Source organism: Gavialis gangeticus, unplaced genomic scaffold (genome assembly GCF_001723915.1).
Source record: "Gavialis gangeticus isolate Ggan-Ray unplaced genomic scaffold, GavGan_comp1, whole genome shotgun sequence".
In the NCBI taxonomy this organism is placed as follows: domain Eukaryota; kingdom Metazoa; phylum Chordata; order Crocodylia; family Gavialidae; genus Gavialis; species Gavialis gangeticus.
The window spans coordinates 27232239-27248803 of NW_017729001.1; the positions used below are offsets into that span (position 1 = coordinate 27232239).

The following is a 16565-nucleotide window of genomic DNA, read 5'->3' on the forward strand; positions in this document are numbered from 1 at the left end:
AGTCCTTCCAACAACCCTCAGGTTTGGCACAACAGAGGGAACTTAATTTCCCCTCGAGGGGTGATGCCAGCCTCGTTAATTGGAAGCAGGATGAGCTGTGTGGATCATGCAGAGTTTGTCCACATCGGTCACAAGTGAAAACAAAGGGCCTGGCTTGGGATCTGGGCACGTTCTCTTCTTTCTCTTCCCTTCCCTGCATGAACTCGCTGAACCCGGGCCTGTTATAACACTGGCGAGAGGGGCAAAGCCCATCAAAAACCTGGCAATATGCAGCATTCAAGTGGCCTTTGCTGCAGCTGCTTACGCACTTTTAGGCAGACAAATGATGGGGTCCTCCTGGTTTGGTTCGGCCATCCCTCATGATCCGGTAGCTGACCAGCAGGGATCTCTGCAGGCGACAGACTCTGAAACAGCCCCCGAGTTGTTCCAGCCCAATGCTTTAACTCATAGCAGCATCCAACAAAGATACGTATGAAGAGAGAGATACCTTTTGCCTGGCCAGTGAGCCTGGCGGGGCTTTAGGGAGTAAACACATAACCAGGCATCCCTTTAGCATCAGATGATGCCGCTGAAGGTTGGTAACACGCTGTACGGACCTGGGCTCGGGCAGACCAGGCGCTCCAGAGGGGGACCTCATAGTCTGCCACCGATCCTGTGATTAAACTTGCGAAGGGTGGGCAGCATCTTCTCCCAGCTCTTGTGCAGAGCAACAGCGAAGAGGCATGGGTCCTGGAGCCGTCCTGGCACTGGGTGTCTCAGTCACGTGGCGGGGAGTTGCACATGTAGTGTGGAGCCAGTGGGCCATGTTTCGATGAGCTGTTTTCATGTGAGAAGGCCAGTTCCTCAAAACAGACGCTTTTCATGGGACCGTGTCGATCCGAGCACAGCTTCCGCTATGGAGGTTCCTGGGTCCCGGGGGCGAGGGGAAGGAGAGGCCGATGCACCCACCTCACAAGGACCTGGTGGCTGTGGCAGTCTCCTAAAAACTGTGAGCCCCGCTCCAAGGCCCGGCTCTGGCTCCATCATCGATCTGAGTTGGGACGAAACAAGTTTCAACCTCTCGACATGTTTCCCCCGCAGGGATCTTGCTTTGCGTGCTGCCCCACCGCAGCATCAGTGGGACGGGATCGCAAGACTGACGTGTTCCTCAGACCCTGTTTGCTAAGACAAGCGTGGCTCGCTTCTGTGAGCGTTGTTGAAGCGATCTTTCTCTGGGGCAAAGCGCAGGCCGATGCACGGCCGCAGCAGCCAGCCACCTCCTGCCCGCATCTGGGATGCTGCCAGCCAAACTCCCAAAAGCGTATCTATAAAAGCAGGACTTTCCAGCAGCACGGGGCATCTCAAATCCTCATTCGCCTGCCGATGCTTATTTATCACAGACCGGCCCAGCTGGCATCACTTGGAGAAGTGCAAAAACCCAGTAGCTGTGAAATCTCTGGGCCATCGCGGTCTGTTTGTGTTACCTATCGCTTCTCACCCGTGACGGGAGATTTCACTTGGCAGGGTTTAGAGCTGGCTGTTTTCCTTCTAGTTCCCCAATCTCCCCTTGTGACTGTTTTCCTTAGTTCCCAAATGAAACTCAAAAGCTCCTACTTATCCCCAGGGCAGGGAATGCTCCTGCCAGGCCAGGGCTTGCTCCTATACTGGGCTTGCTGCCCTCCCCCTTCTCTTGGGACCCCGCCGTGCCTGCCCCAGGGAGCTGCGTCCGGGGGGCACTGCTGATGGCTTGTGTGAAGCAGGGGGCAGAGCCCGCGGGAATCTCACCACGTCTGTGCAGAGGCAAGGAGGGAGATGGGTGGCAGGCATTGTAGGAACGGGAGGTCAGCTGGGCTCTGTGCCACTCGTAAACAGTGCCCTGCGAGCCTCCGGTCAGGCCCCTGTGCTGCCATCTTCCACGTGCCTAGCTGAGCCAGACTGCCCGTTATCTCTCAGCTGACAGGATGTGAAGGGGGTGGTGGGGTCTTGGAACTGCCCTACCCACCTGCCAGACTGCCCTCTAGGACCAGTGTCTGCCGTGGCCTGCCACATCCATGCGTGCTGGGGGGGCTGGGTTTGAGACCGGCAGGTAAAGACACCTAGACTAGGCACTGCGGTCCCCTGTTCCTGGAAGAGCTGCCCTCAGAGAGGCTGCTCCAGACCCGGCAGGGCAGGTGCAAAGCCAGGGGCAAGCGCTGATTAGATCAGATCTGATCCTTTCCAAATGCAAATGCCCTGCCGGGCTCCAGGGGAGCTTTCCCAGCTCACCGAGGCTCCCTCCTTCCTGCCTGGGGTGGCAGATCTGCTCTGAGGAGGGGACAGAGGAGGATTTTCCTGGCTTTCGGCAGGTAATTGATAGCCACTGTCCTTCCTTCCCCTCCCTCCCTCCCGTTATGCTGTTATTCCTTCAATGGATTCGGACAGATTAACGCAAGATCCAAGGCAGGGCCTGGCCCCCAGGAGAGAGCTCTCTCTCATGCACGGGAAGTAGAGCTGAGCAGCCCATGTGAGCTACAGCTGGGCAGCTTGGGGGCAGCGGGAGATCGCGCGTGATTATGGGAAAGGTCCGTGGGCTTTGCTTGTTGTGCACGCTCATTGTCTCCCCTTCATTGCCATCCTGCCCGTCCCCTGTGTTCCCCCCGCAGGCTGTGACCTTGCACCGTTCAGTCATCCCATTTCCACATCAGTCCCTGGCAGGTCCCAGGTTTCCTAATAGGGGACACCTGTGCATAAAAGGAGATAAACCTGCGTTACAGCCATAAATCGCAAGGACTTTCTGAGCCTGACTTGTCCCTGGCCCGTGTGGGTGGAAGAGAGCCCAAGGGTGACCCAGGCCAGGATTTGCTTCTCTGTAGCTGCGCTCTAGTGGGTTTCGTGCTTCAGGCTGGACTTCCCAAAGAGCCCCAAGGAAGCTGGCTGCCTAAATGCACTGCTGAAAAGCAGCGAGATCCAAGCACCTGATTGCACCCATGGAAAAGTGTGTGCATTGAAAACCCGGTCCTGGAGAGCAGTGGAGACCATGGGAGCTGTGTCGCACCCTCAAAGCACCATGACAGTGGGTCGGCAGACACAGTGGGCAGCAGGAGCGCTGGGGAGATGCCGTTGGTGGGGGTGGACCGGCGGTTAGGAAGGTGGCTGGGACTAGCCGCGGACCAGGGCTAGTCAGAGGGGAAGCTGCTCTGGTTCAAACAGGGAAAGCTACTGTGCAGGTCTGTTTGTACCAGCACAGCCTTGGAAGCCCAGACGGCTGGACTGGTGCAGACCACAGCCTTGCACATCTCAGTGACAGCTTTGCAGCTGTACACCTGGTGCAGACATTGTCTTCAGAGCAGAGGTGGAGAAGGCCTCTGTGCAATGCCCTGAAAGGGAGGCCGAGGACTGGGCTTCCATGCAGGGGGAAAGGCTGTGCCAGGGACGGGCAGCTAGGGGTAAAGACTGCAGTGCACCAGCTCTTTGAGTGAGCTGAGCCCTGGGGAGGCCAGAAGGAGAGAGGAGTCCAGGCAAATGATATCCCTGGGGCTGTCACGGGCTTTGGTTCCAGCGGTGGTGTGGGAGCAAAGGCAGTACAGGGGGCATCTGGGCAGAGCGAGCGATTCCTAGCTCTCAGTGCCAGGCTGATGGGGCAACCTGAGGGGCTAGGAAGCCAATTTCCCTCTTGGCCCTGTCACTTGTCCCTTTAGAGCAACCTTTCCAACAGGTAGCTGTGCACCCTCCCCAGGTGCCATTCTTGTCCCCTTCCCCTGCCCAATCCTGCTGCTCTGCTTTCTGCTCCACACTTGGTGCTCCCTGCCTGATCTCTTGCTCTGCTTTCTGCTTCCTGCTGTGCTGCCCACCTCCTTCCCAATCTACCTTGAGCCACACACTGAGGCTGCCCCCGCCACCCACGCTGAAGTTTGGTCATCCCTGGGCTAGAAGAAACACTTGCATCTTGGCTCATGGGACACCAAACTGGATCCACAGAGCCCTTGACATCGGCACAACCAAAGCTGTCCGTGCCAGGGCATCTGGCCCAGCTCAGGTAGCTTCTGCTCCTAGAGCGGATGGGCTGTCCAGGGCCAGAGCTGATGCCAGCGCTCCCACTGGGAGGGAAGGTGGTGGGAGAGGACTTCAGGGAGCTCCCAGGGCAGAAATGCCTTCTCCGCCGGAGCTCTTCATGCTGTGGGGTAATGCTAAGAGCTGATGACACTAGAGGAGACTGCGGCCAAAGTAACCGGAAGTGGAAGCGCCAGTTCCCCCTTGTTACCCTGCAGCCGCTCAACCAGGCTGGAGCTGCGCTGTCCGGCCCAGAGCCGAATCCTGCCTCAGGCCTGCCTTCACCCCAGCACTTCATCCCAGTTACAGTGGTAAAAGGCAGCACCTCCGGCTTCCCCAAAGAGGCGCAAATGCCTGAAGCACGGCTGTCTAGATGGCAGGCCCCTGCCCTTCGGGAGCGGAGGTGTTGGCTCCTGTCCCAAGGAGCCTACAGTGTGAACACGAAAGGGGAACGGGATCGGCAGCCGCACCGGGGTTGGAGAGGAGCCTCCTGCCTTTGCGGGTTGCAGAGCATGGACCGCAGGGCCTGGAATAACTTGCAGGGCACAGGCTCTGGCTTGCCCGCATCGCACACCTGACTCAGTTTGAGCTGGGTCCTTTCTCCCTTCTGCCTCATTGCCAGAAACTAAGGAGCTGACATCTGGCTGTGCCCATGATGTTGAGCAAAGCAGCGCCACGCATCAGGCCATGCTCGGTCACAGCGTGCCCAGGCACAGCTCTGCTCGGTCGTGCCCTCACTCGCGTCTGAACCCAGTGGCCTCCACAATTGCTAGTCTGTCAGAGACACCAGTGCTGCATAGGGGAGGTACGTTCAGACCCAAGCCTGCAGCATCCTTCTACTGGTGTGAACTGGGAGTGGAGCCATTGCAAGAGAAGCCTTGGCTTGTTTCTGAGCGACTTGCTGCTTCTGCAAGCACCCTGCAGCAGGGACTGGATGTGCACAGGAGCAAGGGTATGATTCATTCCTCTGGCTGAGTTGAGATTTGGGCCTCAATCCAAAAGATTCCCACAGGATTCCCCAAGTTTCCCTTCTCAAAGGCTTTGCACGGGGCTTTTGAGAGGAGAGAGGCATCTGAGCAGGGCAGAACCCCAGGAAGTCTTCGAGCTTCAGGCTTCCCTCCTGCCTTGAGGACAAGCTGATGGAGAGGAGACTTCAAGTCTCAAAGAAATCCATCCATGGTGTTTTTGCTGCCGTGTCCTGGACCATGACTAATGAAAAATCATTGCTGATGAGCTTTCTGGAGGCTGGCCAGAGAGCTCAGAGCATGGTTCTGGGTGTGGGAGAGTGGAGGGGAAGGGGTAGAGGAAAGGGGAGAGATTTGGGGCTTGCCATCGATTTTTATAAAGCGACATCTGCTTTCGCTTCCTCATTTGTGGCCTCGAATGCATTCGTTCCACTCAGATCGAAACCTTAAAATCCCCGCTGGCTGCCTCCTTGCCTTCACATGGACCTGATATTTGCTCTGGACCCCAGCGTGAAGGACTGAAGCGTCTCCATTAGAGGCTGTCCTGTCTCTGCTCTTTTAGGGTGACACCGTGCTCTTGGCTTACCTAGTCAGACAAGGATGCCCCTGCTTGACCCAGCTGGCTGTTGGGTCAGGGTGCAACTGCAGGACTCTGGACTGCTGTCAGCAAGGGGGTGAGGAGTGAGCTAGCCAGGCCCACAGGTGAGAATAAGATGCACCTCTCCAGGGCCTTTGGCTCTGCCTGAGCAAGCAGACAAGGGGGTTTAACCCGTGAAATGCTTGCGAGGTGCTGGCAGGGGTCACAGACCCATGCGGATGGGTGGGTGGATGTGCTAGCAGGAAGCCTCACTTAGTTGCTCTGGGCTAGTGCAGAATCTGGCCTGCAGCCCTTGTAAAACCCTGACTTGCTCAGTCAGTCCCCACAGCGCTTGGAGCGTGACAGTGTGCGTTTCAAGCACCCACACTGAACACCTTCAAGAGAAATTTGGAAGCTTTTCTTGCTGGGATCCTATGACCCCAGCTGACTTCCTGCCCCTGGGGCAGGGGCTGGACTCAATGATCTACTGAAGTCCCTTCCAGCCTGAATGTCTATGAACTATGAACTCATCAGTAGCATCTGGGGCAGCTCGAAACAGTGCAGTGACAGCTGGGCCTGCCCTCGTGCTTGCATGCTTGTCATTCTTCTGCACGTGCTATCTAAAACCAGAGGGAAGGTGGGTGAGATGTGCAATTGGCTCGCTCTGCAGCAAGACCTACCCCGTTATACATTTGTGTCCCTAAAGGGGAGGAAAAATGCCTCCCAGAAGTGAGAGGTGGCAGAGGCTCTGGGAGGCATTGCTTGAGCCCTGGGCTGGGTGGAGGATGCTGAAGCAGGAGTCTCAGCCAGTCACTTAGGGCTGACTCCATCTATATTGCACCGCTGATTAGCTCCAAGTGGCAAGGCGGTGCTGGGACTGGGGACAGCAATACATTCACTGAGACCTCAGTGGGTGAAATGCCTTGAAGACTGAAAGCAGCCTGCAGGAGGTGACCATGCTAATTATTTGGGGTTGGGCGGGGGAAGGCTCCTGCCACCCTAGCCATCACAAGCATCCTATTTCCCTCCGCTCTAAATTTAAACAGCGCAGTTCTGGGGCTTCCTCCTCGCGTTATCAAAAGCACCCAAAGAAGCGGGCCGCAGTTCTGTAAATACTGTTGGCTTCTTCCTTCCTCTGTGTGTGTGTGCATGCTTTCCACAGGGCATGGAAGCCTGCCAGCACCTAATGCTGACACTTTTAATTTGCTTTTTCGTGTCGTAGAAGATCGACTCTGCTCTTGGAGGGACGGCTCTGGTGTTTTGTTGGGTTTTTTTCCCTCTTTCTCGTTGTTTCCCTCCCCCCGCTTTCCAATTTAGACGTGCTGCAGCGAGGAAGGCTCAGGAAAAGCTTTGCAGGGCTGGCCGGGTTTTTGGTACAAGTCAGTCTGGTAGCAGCGTTTGCTGAGATGCTCTGACCTGCCCCCGGGAGAAACCCAGCCGTTCCACGCTGCCTGTCTGTTCGCAGCATCTTGTGCTGCAGAGGAGTGCTCTGCGGGCACCTGGGCACGGCCCTTTTCCAGCTGGGTTTTATACGGAGGGGGCTGCACTTGGGGTGATATTTTTCATGTCAAGTGAAAGAGGATGCACCAGTTTTTGAGCATTAGCTATAGCTGAGCTGGGATATTTTGCCTCTGCTTCCTTCTCAGCCTTGTCTGTGTAGACTAGAGGAAATTTAGGTTGGAGATTTTCATGGTGGGGTAGTCAAGCGTTGGAAAAGGCTGCCCAGAAAGCCCGTGGGATCTCCATCTCTGGAAGTTTTCAAGAGCAGGTTAGACCAGCACTCAGCCAGGATGGCTTCATCAGGGATTATCCTGCCGTGAACCAGGGGCCAGACTTGGTGATTTTCTTCTTAACTATGATCCTGAGTCCTTACCTATTTAGATTGTAAGCTCTTTGGAGCAGAGGCTCTTTCTCAAGGTGGTTGAAGGCAGCGGGAACTTTTTTCCATTGACATCAGAGGACTGCAGGATATGTTTATACAGGCTTGCCCAAGGCAGTGGGCCTCCTGTCTCATTAGGGGCCTTGGGTGCCACTTTATAATACAAGGGAGTGACAATGCTAACCATCCACTGGGATGCAGTGCGTGTCACAGCTGGTTTTAATAAAGCCACTGGGGTGGCAGTGTGTGCCAGGGGTTGGCTTTTCGTCAGCCTTGTAAAACAGTCAAATAAAACCTACTCGCCCCTTCCGTTGACTTCAGTCAGAAGTGCTAGCCTCCGTACGAAAGCAGGAGTGGTGGGGTGTAGGGTTAGATATTGAGGAGCTCCTGTGGACAAATCCTGGACAAATACTGGCATGCATATAAAGAACTGTGTATTTGTCTCTGAACACCTCCCAAGCTCTAATGCCACCCTGTAAGGGAGAGCAGGTGAATGGTCTTAAGAACTGAACCCGGGTTGCCCAAATCATAACCCGAGCCCCTACTGCCAAGTCTCTTCTCCTTTTGGTGCTCGTGCAGCATGGCACACCAAGCACGCTGGCTTCTGGCCTCACTCCCTTTCTCACACACCTGCCTAAATCTGGAGTCACTCCAGCACGCTCTGTAAATTGACACTGGGGTAAAACGGGTGAAAGAAATTGGAGCCAGGAGAGGAGGAAGCAAGGAGGAGCCCGGGGCCTTGAGAACGAGGTCCAGCCCTTATCAGTGGGGCAGGAAGGGCTGTTGAGAGTTGCACATGTCCTCCTTGGTTGGAGGTTACCAGATTCAGCTGGGTATAAGACTGAAGGCAAGAGGAAATGTGGGCACGTGTCTTCAGGAAAACGTGTGGCTCAATGGTTAGGGTGAAGGCCTGGAAAGCCCTTCCTGCCCCTGTGTATACTGCCTCTTTGTGACCTTGGGCCCACTAGCAGCCCTTTTGTGTGCTTAATCTGCCTTATCTGGAAACCAGCCTGTGCTTATCTGGCTCCTTGGGGGCTTTGATTAATGAATAGCATAAAGGGCTTGGAGATGCTCAGATGCAAAGTCCCACTCTGGTGCGAGTGGATCCTGGGCAGAGAAGAAACCTTTCTTCCCTCCAAAGAGGAAATGCTTTCCACCAAGAGCACTGAACCTCAGCCTGTCCTTTCTCTCTGGTCCCCAGCCCTGCGCGGTGCGTAAGCATCCTAACCCACCCTGTTCTGTTCTGCGAGGCACAGCTCATCCCCCCCAGCGATGCAGGGCAGGACTGGTGGGGCTGCTTGGTGAGGAAGGCCAGGGGGCACTTTTTTTCTGACCTCCCGCTCCCCTGTGCCCTTTCAGGAACAAAAGTTTTGCCAGCGCTACGACCAGCTGATGGAAGCCTGGGAAAAGAAAGTGGAGCGCATAGAGAACAACCCCCGGCGCCGCGCCAAGGAGAGCAAAGTGCGCGAGTACTATGAGAAGCAGTTCCCTGAGATCCGGAAGCAGCGGGAACTGCAAGAGCGCATGCAGAGGTTAGAGGATAAGCGGTAGGAAAGGGCTGAGCCCTGTAGCGGCCAGCCTTTCTCTTTCCTCTGTACAGGGTCCGGGCTTTAAGGGCGGGTTTAAATTCCCTTTTTGGGGAAACGAGCCCCTTTCTCCTTCCCCCCCCAGTGAGATAGCTGTCGGGTACATGAACCACAGGGCCCAATGAGCAAATAGCTCGGTTGCTCTCTCCCCGTGGGGGCTCCGTGTAGCTCAGACCGAAGACAGAGGATGAGGAATGCTAAGAATCCCGATTCCCATCTTCCTGGCCTTGCTGAGTTCCCGGTTGGCCACGGGGTAGCTCCTTGCTCCAAGCACCTGCTGGGGCCCTGTCTACCCTGCCCCAGCCCGGTAGGCCCAGCTCAGTACAGACAGCCTCACAGCAAGTTAATTATGTCGATGGTTAAAAGCCGTTCTCCTCTCGCTGCAAAACTCCCTGTCTCCAGCCCCTTCTTATTTAAACCAGATGGCGGTTGGCTTGAGATGCCGCCGCGAGTCAGGACCCAAGCCATGTCATGCGACGCTGCCAGTTTCCCCTGCCGCCTTTGGGGCGAGCGGAGTTGGTGCTTCCCAATGCTCTGCCCAGCAGCCTCCTTCTCTGTAACTTGTTTCTAACTTAAAAGGGGGCAACCAGATGTTTCAGACCCCAAATGAAGATGTTTTCTGTTTTCATAAGGCCGTAACGATCTGGTATTTGCAGTTTTCACAACGTTTCCTATTTTGATTGTCAAAATGCCTTTGTCTGGACTGAAGCTCTCGCCAGCAATGACTTTATTTTTAATTGCACCTAAAGATTTCTTTCGGTGTAAATGGTTCCCGGTAGGCTTTGCAACCCAAAGGCAGCGGCACTGGATGGAGGGGACAAAAGGGACCTTAATTTATGCCAGAGTCAGGCAGCTGGTGGGAGATTTTAACCCATCCATCAAGGTTGACGGTCCTGGGGGTGGGAGGTGACACAGGTAAGGGGCTGGCTTGGTGTTCGCTCATTGTAGGACTTGATCCTGCCTGCGTTTGTGACCAGTAACCCCAGCTAGTCCCCTTGCAGTTAGTGGAGCTGTATGTGGCATTGAGCACTACACCCACTAGCATCTGTAGGATTGGGGTTTGCAGTCTTTTAACTCGAATCAGTCCTGTGTTCTTGGGACCCTGAAGTTTGGGGTCCAACATGCTGCCCATGTGGTGCAGGTGTTTTTTGAAGGTAGGGGACATCACTGGAAAGGTTTTGTAGCCAGGCGGCTCTGAGAGGCTTGTGCCCCTCACCTGATGCCTCCCCCTCCCCCTGCCCTCCGAAGTGGCCTCTGTTTACTGTTGTGACTGTCCCTCCATTCAGCGGGGCTGGCTCGCCCTTTCAGATGCAAGTAGTCACCATCAGTGTGTGAGGCACGGTGCCAAGTACAAAATGCAGCTTGCCGTTTTCAGTTTCTCGCTGCCATTTCCCAGCAGGGTAGGACAGAGGGGCAGCGGTCTCTCCATGTCGGCTGCGCGCAGCGAACACGAGGTGTCGGAAATTATTGACGGGCTCTCGGAGCAAGAGGTGAGACCCGAGCACCGTTCCTCCTTCCCTCTCTCTCCCCTGCACGTCCCCTCCACCCCCCATTTTCCTTTCCCCTCTGGGGCCGTCTGTAGTCGCAGCCGGCCCTGCCCATGGAACTTGAATACCAGCGCCGGGTTAAATTTAAAGGCCAAGCTGTGGTCAGTATACGTTGCTGTGGGCTCAATAACACAGGTTTCTGGGCTATTTTTTAGTAGCAGCCATAGTTTTGCACGGGGATTCCCATGAAATGAGTGGCTTGTATCTTAGCAAGCCATATCGCCTTCCTGCAAGAGCTCTGTTCATCCTCAAAACACCCCACAGACGATGGCTTCTCTTGGATCTTGTTTCACAAGGGTTGCTCTGGCTTGCCACCGATGACAGACTGTGTTGAATAGACTCAGGGTTGGGAGGGAAGAGCAATAGAGATGATTGCTGTAGGTGCAGGACACTACGCTCCCTGCCCTTGGTTAGAGGGAATGGGCTGTTCCCCAGTTGCAGAGTCAATCGAGAGTATCCCTCTCAGCTGTAGTGAGAAGCTTCACCGTTTCATAGGGTCTAAGGCTAGGGAGGGACCACCAGAGCATCTTTTGTGACCTGCATATTGCAGGCCATTGAGTCTCACCCAGATATCCTTCTGCGGGCCCAAAACTCTCTTCCCAGAGGAGAGTTTAAGATGGTCCTTGCAGCCATTCACCTTTGTGCAGTGTTTAAGGCAGGGAAGCAGTCCCATCACACAGGGGCCGTTAGCTCACCATTCAGCACAGTGTTCCTTCTGACGAGAGACTAGGGGTGGAAAGTGCAACGTGTGCATTTCTGCCACCACCAAGCAGAAGATTTGAACTCAGTGCCCTGCCTTGGTGGCAGTCCTGCTGCGTTACTTGTGTAAACAGCCTCACTGCACACATCGTGCTTCTGCTTGCTGCATTTTGCTCATGTTTTACAGGTCCGCTGCGGTCAGGATCCACCCCATATCGCAATGAGAACTGGCTTTTGCCTCTCGCCATGCAAGAACCTCCCTTTAGCTTTTGGAGTAATGCTTTTAGGGGAGATACTGCCGCCCTGAGGCTTTGTATCAGGGTTTGAGGCTGTGGTGAACCCAACTGTTGTGGCCAAATGTAAGGCCGGGTGCTGTGCCATGGACCGTTGAATGCTCTTTGCCTGGCACTTGCTCCTGGAACCGTATCTCCTTCCATGTCAGGCTATGGTATTTAGGCCTCATTTGGTCAGTGGAGCAGGGAGGTCCTGTGCAGAGTCAGACCACCACTAGGCTGGCCCTTCTCTATCCTATTATAGGTTTGGCATCTTCAAAGGTATTAACTCCCCGTGACACATCCAGGTCAGAACATGGCCACCCACAGTGGAGCTTCCTTGACCCATAATCAACTAGGGTCAGATTAGGAGACCCTTGCTCACCTTGGGTAGATGTCTTCCCTCATGACAAGCAGCACTGGAGTCCACCGGGCCTACTCATTGTGTGTCATGCACAATGCAAGGAGTCAGGATTCTGGGTAGGGATGACACCTTTTATTAGACCACTGAGATATTTGCCCCAAAATTGCAAAACGAACAACACGTACAATGCAGTTGGCTGATCCAGGAAAAATACAACAAGAATCAAAACACTTGGAGGAGGTGATATCTTTTATTAGACAGACTAGATATTTGCAAACAAATCGTTTTATTTATTTGCAGGCTTTTGGGCACACTCACCCTTCATCAGGCATAGGAGAGAGCAGAGATTGTAACAGGTTTCCCAGGTAGAAATGAAAATTCCTGTGAATGAAAGGGGAAGTTTTGTAATCTCTACCCTCTCCTATACCTGACGAAGGGCGAGCGTGCCCAAAAGCTTGCAAATAAATAAAACGATTCGTTTTGCAAATATCTAGTCGGTCTAATAAAAGATATCACCTCTTCCACGCATTTTGATTCCTTTTGCCTGTAGACCAATACAGCTACAACCTGGATACATGAAAAATGCAGTGCATGCCTGTAAATGCGGGGCAGCAGTACCACGTGGAAATCAGCCCTGTTTGGTAGCCCACGCAGAGCAAGCTCGGGGATTTAGCTTAGTATGCTAAAGCAGTTGTCTCTCGGTGCATTCAATTCAGTTTCAAACCCAATAGAGAGGAGGAAAGAACGGGAGAACAATGTTAGGAAACCCTCCCCCCAAAACATATCCCTGGGATGCGAGTGGAGACAGACGCCTCCTCCGCACCCTGCGTTCAGCAAAGCAGCACTTGGACCGGGGCTCTTGGGGATCTGGGCCGCCTTCGCTTGCACCCTGGGATTGGAGCTGCCCTCGTGGTTTTATTTGCAAAGCCAACCTCCCGCCGCAGCGGGTTTAGCGAGCCTTAAGGCTCCCTGGGGTTTTGCTTGTGTCTCCTCACCGCTGTGGCTCGGTTTCCTCAGGTCAGGCAGTGCATCTGAGAAGCCTTTTGCTTCCAAGTGGAAGATGAATGGTTTCCCATCTGACGGCGAAAGCTGCCTTCAGCATTTAATTTACAATTACTCCCGCAGTAAAGCTGTCTTGCCCTGGCCTATGAATTCTCTTCTTCTTCCCTCTCTTGTCCTTTTCCTGGGAACATCTGTGTCTTGCAGTTGTCCCACGGGCTCCACGGTGCTGACAAGGTGTTCTCCGCGCTTTCCCCACAGAACCTGGAGAAGCAGATGCGCCAGCTCGCCGTCATCCCCCCCATGTTGTATGATGCTGACCAGCAGCGCATTAAATTCATCAACATGAACGGCCTCATGGACGACCCCATGAAGGTCTACAAGGACCGGCAAGTGATGAACATGTGGAGCGAGCAGGAGAAGGAAACCTTCCGGGAAAAGTGAGTAGAACAAAGACGCTTCTTACAGTTTCAGGTGGGAACCTGTGGTTGGAAATCGCGGGGTAACAACTTGGGGGCTAGATGCTGAAGTGCTTAGACAGGCTGGTCGTGGTGGACAGCGGTAGCCCAGGGTCTTTTGCTGCAGCAGCCGGGTTCCCTGCTGTAGCTCAAATGGCTGCTGTGCTGTAGGAGGCAAAGACTGGTGACTCAAGTGAATCCACGGACGGCTCCGTCTGTCCATGCCAGGAAAAGTGAACAAGCTGAGTTTAGCAAAAGGGACGTGGGCAGGGCTGAGAAGTGTGTCCGGGTAGCTGGGATGAGGGTTTGGCTTTGCAAAACGCAAGCACACAACACTGGAGACGCTGCATGTGAGAATGGAAAATGCTTTGGGCTAGGTGGCAGGGTGAGTGGCCGTGCCTTGTGTTTGGTCCTGGGCATAGGGGTGTGAAACGGGTGCTCAGCGTATGCAAGACAAGGTTTTCTCACATTGGCAGAGAGCCTCTGGGCTGATCTCAGGCAGAGGCAGCTGGCCAGCGATTGAGGAAGCTCAGTCATAGTTTAGAAACTTACTCCCAGACCTAGGGGTAGGGCTGGCCACCCCCTTCCCAGCCCCCCCGGATTGTTTAAGTCTCCTTTTTAACCGTCTGATCTTTCCTTACTGAAGTTACCCCCCTCCCTTCTTGTAGTCATGAGACTGAATAGTAAGCCCAGGTTGTCATGATAAGTCGGCATGGATTTCGCAGAGGTAAAATTAAATCGTTGAGATGCAAAGAGTCAGTGTCCTGTCTGTAATTAGCACTTGAATGTGGATGGTTTCAGGGCTGGCACACCCTCACCACGGCCCCTTCACACACGGTCTGGGCACCCGTCCCCTTGGAAATCTGCTCTTTCTGTTAGGAAAAACAATTCATTTCATGCTTTCACGTAGCTCCTTAAATGGGCCAGGTTAAGGGAGGGTCAGCGAAACACGATACTTGGTGCCTTGCACTGTTGTCCTGCTAACGCCAGATACCCTCCTTTTGGGCACCGCGTGTTTTGTAGTTGTCTAGGGAGACTCCTGGGACTCGGATTGTCAGACTAATCTGTCCGGACACCCACGGGTTTCATCTTCCAGTTGCCTTCCACCGCACTCCTCCCCTATAGCTCGTGCCTTGTAGCAGAGCTTACCAAGCTGGCAGCTACTGTCCCTGCAGGTACCTGCTCCAGCAGAGATGTTTCCATGTTGGATGTTCTCTTCTCAGACCAAGCTTTGGTTGGGACAACTTCTGTCTAAGGAGAGCTATGGGTGCCCTTTTGGGGAATTCAGACCTGCTTCTCCGATTCTGATCTCTGGCAGGGAGAGGGCTATCAGCCCACAGCTCTGGGGCCACTTTCTGCCAGGAAGGCCGCAGAGGTTATTTTTGGTCGGGGTACCATTATTTCCAGAAGGTGGTTTAAAAAGTGCAGTTTCTCCAGCTTCCTTTGGCAGCAACGGATAGCTCAAGGTTTAATGGCCACGGTCCCAACAGGCAGTAATTTAGACCAGGGCTGTACAATTGGCAGCCCATGGGCTGCGTGTGGCCTGCAAGGGGTTACATTATGGCCTGCAGGGATTATTGGCACGGCTTTGAAACTTGGGGGATGAATGCAGCCCCTGCCAGGTGCCACATTCAGGGCCTTGGGTCGTTGCAGGCAACTGCGGTTGGCAGCCGGAAAAAGAGAGATGAGCATCAGCGAGATCCACCCCTTGTGCTCCAGAGCTGCTGTGCCTTCAGCAGTGGTTTGCCCAGCTCATGGGGCAAAATGAGTTGGACAGCCCCGCTTTGGTGTTTATCTGCCCCTCACTGAAGTGGAAACTACAGCGAACACTTTTCTGAATGAGACTATTTGTGAGACACCTGGTCTCTCCCAGCTTTATCTGTGCCAGGAGTGCCTTCAAGGGAACTTCTTCACGGCGGTTACTCCTGCTGGCAGCTGAAACAAAACACTTGCAAAGATGCACAAAAGCCCTTTGTGATGACCTTGCTTTGGTTATTTATTACTCTGGTTACTTTTTAGCTGTTTTAAAAAATATATGGCATGCTCTCAGACCTGCAAGTATTGCTCTGCCACGGTGAGCAGGGTAATTACTCAAGCTTCGATGTAAGGAACACCCAATGGGTCTTGCCTAGATAAAAGCCCTGGAAAACTCCCCACGTGACGGCGTTGTGTGAGCGTGATCGTGTCGTTTGTGCCATTGTGTGTCATGCACAATGCAAGGAGTCAGGATTCTGGGTAGGGGTGACACCTTTTATTAGACCACCGAGATACTTGCCCCAAAATTGCAAAACACACGGCACATGTACAATGCAATTTGAAGGATCCACAAATGGTTGCTTAACCAAACTTCAGCCTGTAACGCTCTCCCAACCCCATGGAAACTAACTGGGATCCTTCCCCTTCAACCCACTCAGCCCCAGTCACCATCACAGCAGTTAGAAATAGCCCTTTCAGCCTTGAAGCTAAGCAGATTTAACCAAATAAATGCCCAGCTCAAGAGAGATTACCACGGGGTTCAAGCTTCATCCTGCCGCCTTTTTTCAGTCTTTGAATCTGCCCCAAATTGGCCATGTGCTGCCATTAGCAGTAAGGTGTTCTCTGTTGTTTTGCATGGTGGCAGCATCCAGAAGGCCCAGCTAAGGACTGGAACTTGGTACTCAGCCTTGCACACGAACATCATTGAAAGGTTTGAAAGGTAGCCCCTGCACAGGCTGAGAGCGTGACCCTGGCTGGTGACAATAAGGTTTTCTTTGAAAGTACAGCTTGTCCCTGGCATCAGAAGTACCTCTGAGCACTAGGAGCCTGGCGAACCCTGACTTTGAAAGGCACGTTGTTGTTTGCATTGCTGCACTCTGAATGTGCCAGTGTCATGCATATTTATAAAACCGCAGTAAAACCACATTCCTTGATCAGCCATTTATTTGTGCCGTGTACTACATGACAGCCAGGCTTCAGCACTGTGATGTGAGCCCACTTTCTGAGAGAATCTCTGTTTCTCCTTCTGGGGGTTTTTTTTTCCCCCCTTTTTTGTTTTTTTTGGGTTTTGTTTTTCTTTTTTAATCATGTGCCACAGAACAGCTCTCCAGAGTGTGGTGTTAAATTTGTGTAGATTCACACTTCAAGGCACTTTATGTAACAAAGCTGGCAGCTGCAAATGGGTGAAGTTTAAAGGTGTCTTTCTTGTAAGCTCCAGAGATAGTTGTGTTCCCAC

At 53.6% G+C, this 16565-nt stretch overlaps 1 protein-coding gene across 1 annotated transcript in view; it reads left to right on the forward strand.

The window, feature by feature from the left end:
- The window catches only part of NCOR2 (nuclear receptor corepressor 2), a 437249-nt gene that overhangs the window by 266797 nt on the left and 153887 nt on the right, over nucleotides 1–16565 (forward strand). The window contains exons 10-12 of the mRNA XM_019507112.1: nucleotides 8789–8961; nucleotides 10415–10505; nucleotides 13158–13336. Of these exons, the coding sequence (XP_019362657.1) occupies nucleotides 8789–8961; nucleotides 10415–10505; nucleotides 13158–13336 (443 nt within the window). The remainder of the gene's footprint in view (nucleotides 1–8788; nucleotides 8962–10414; nucleotides 10506–13157; nucleotides 13337–16565) is intronic.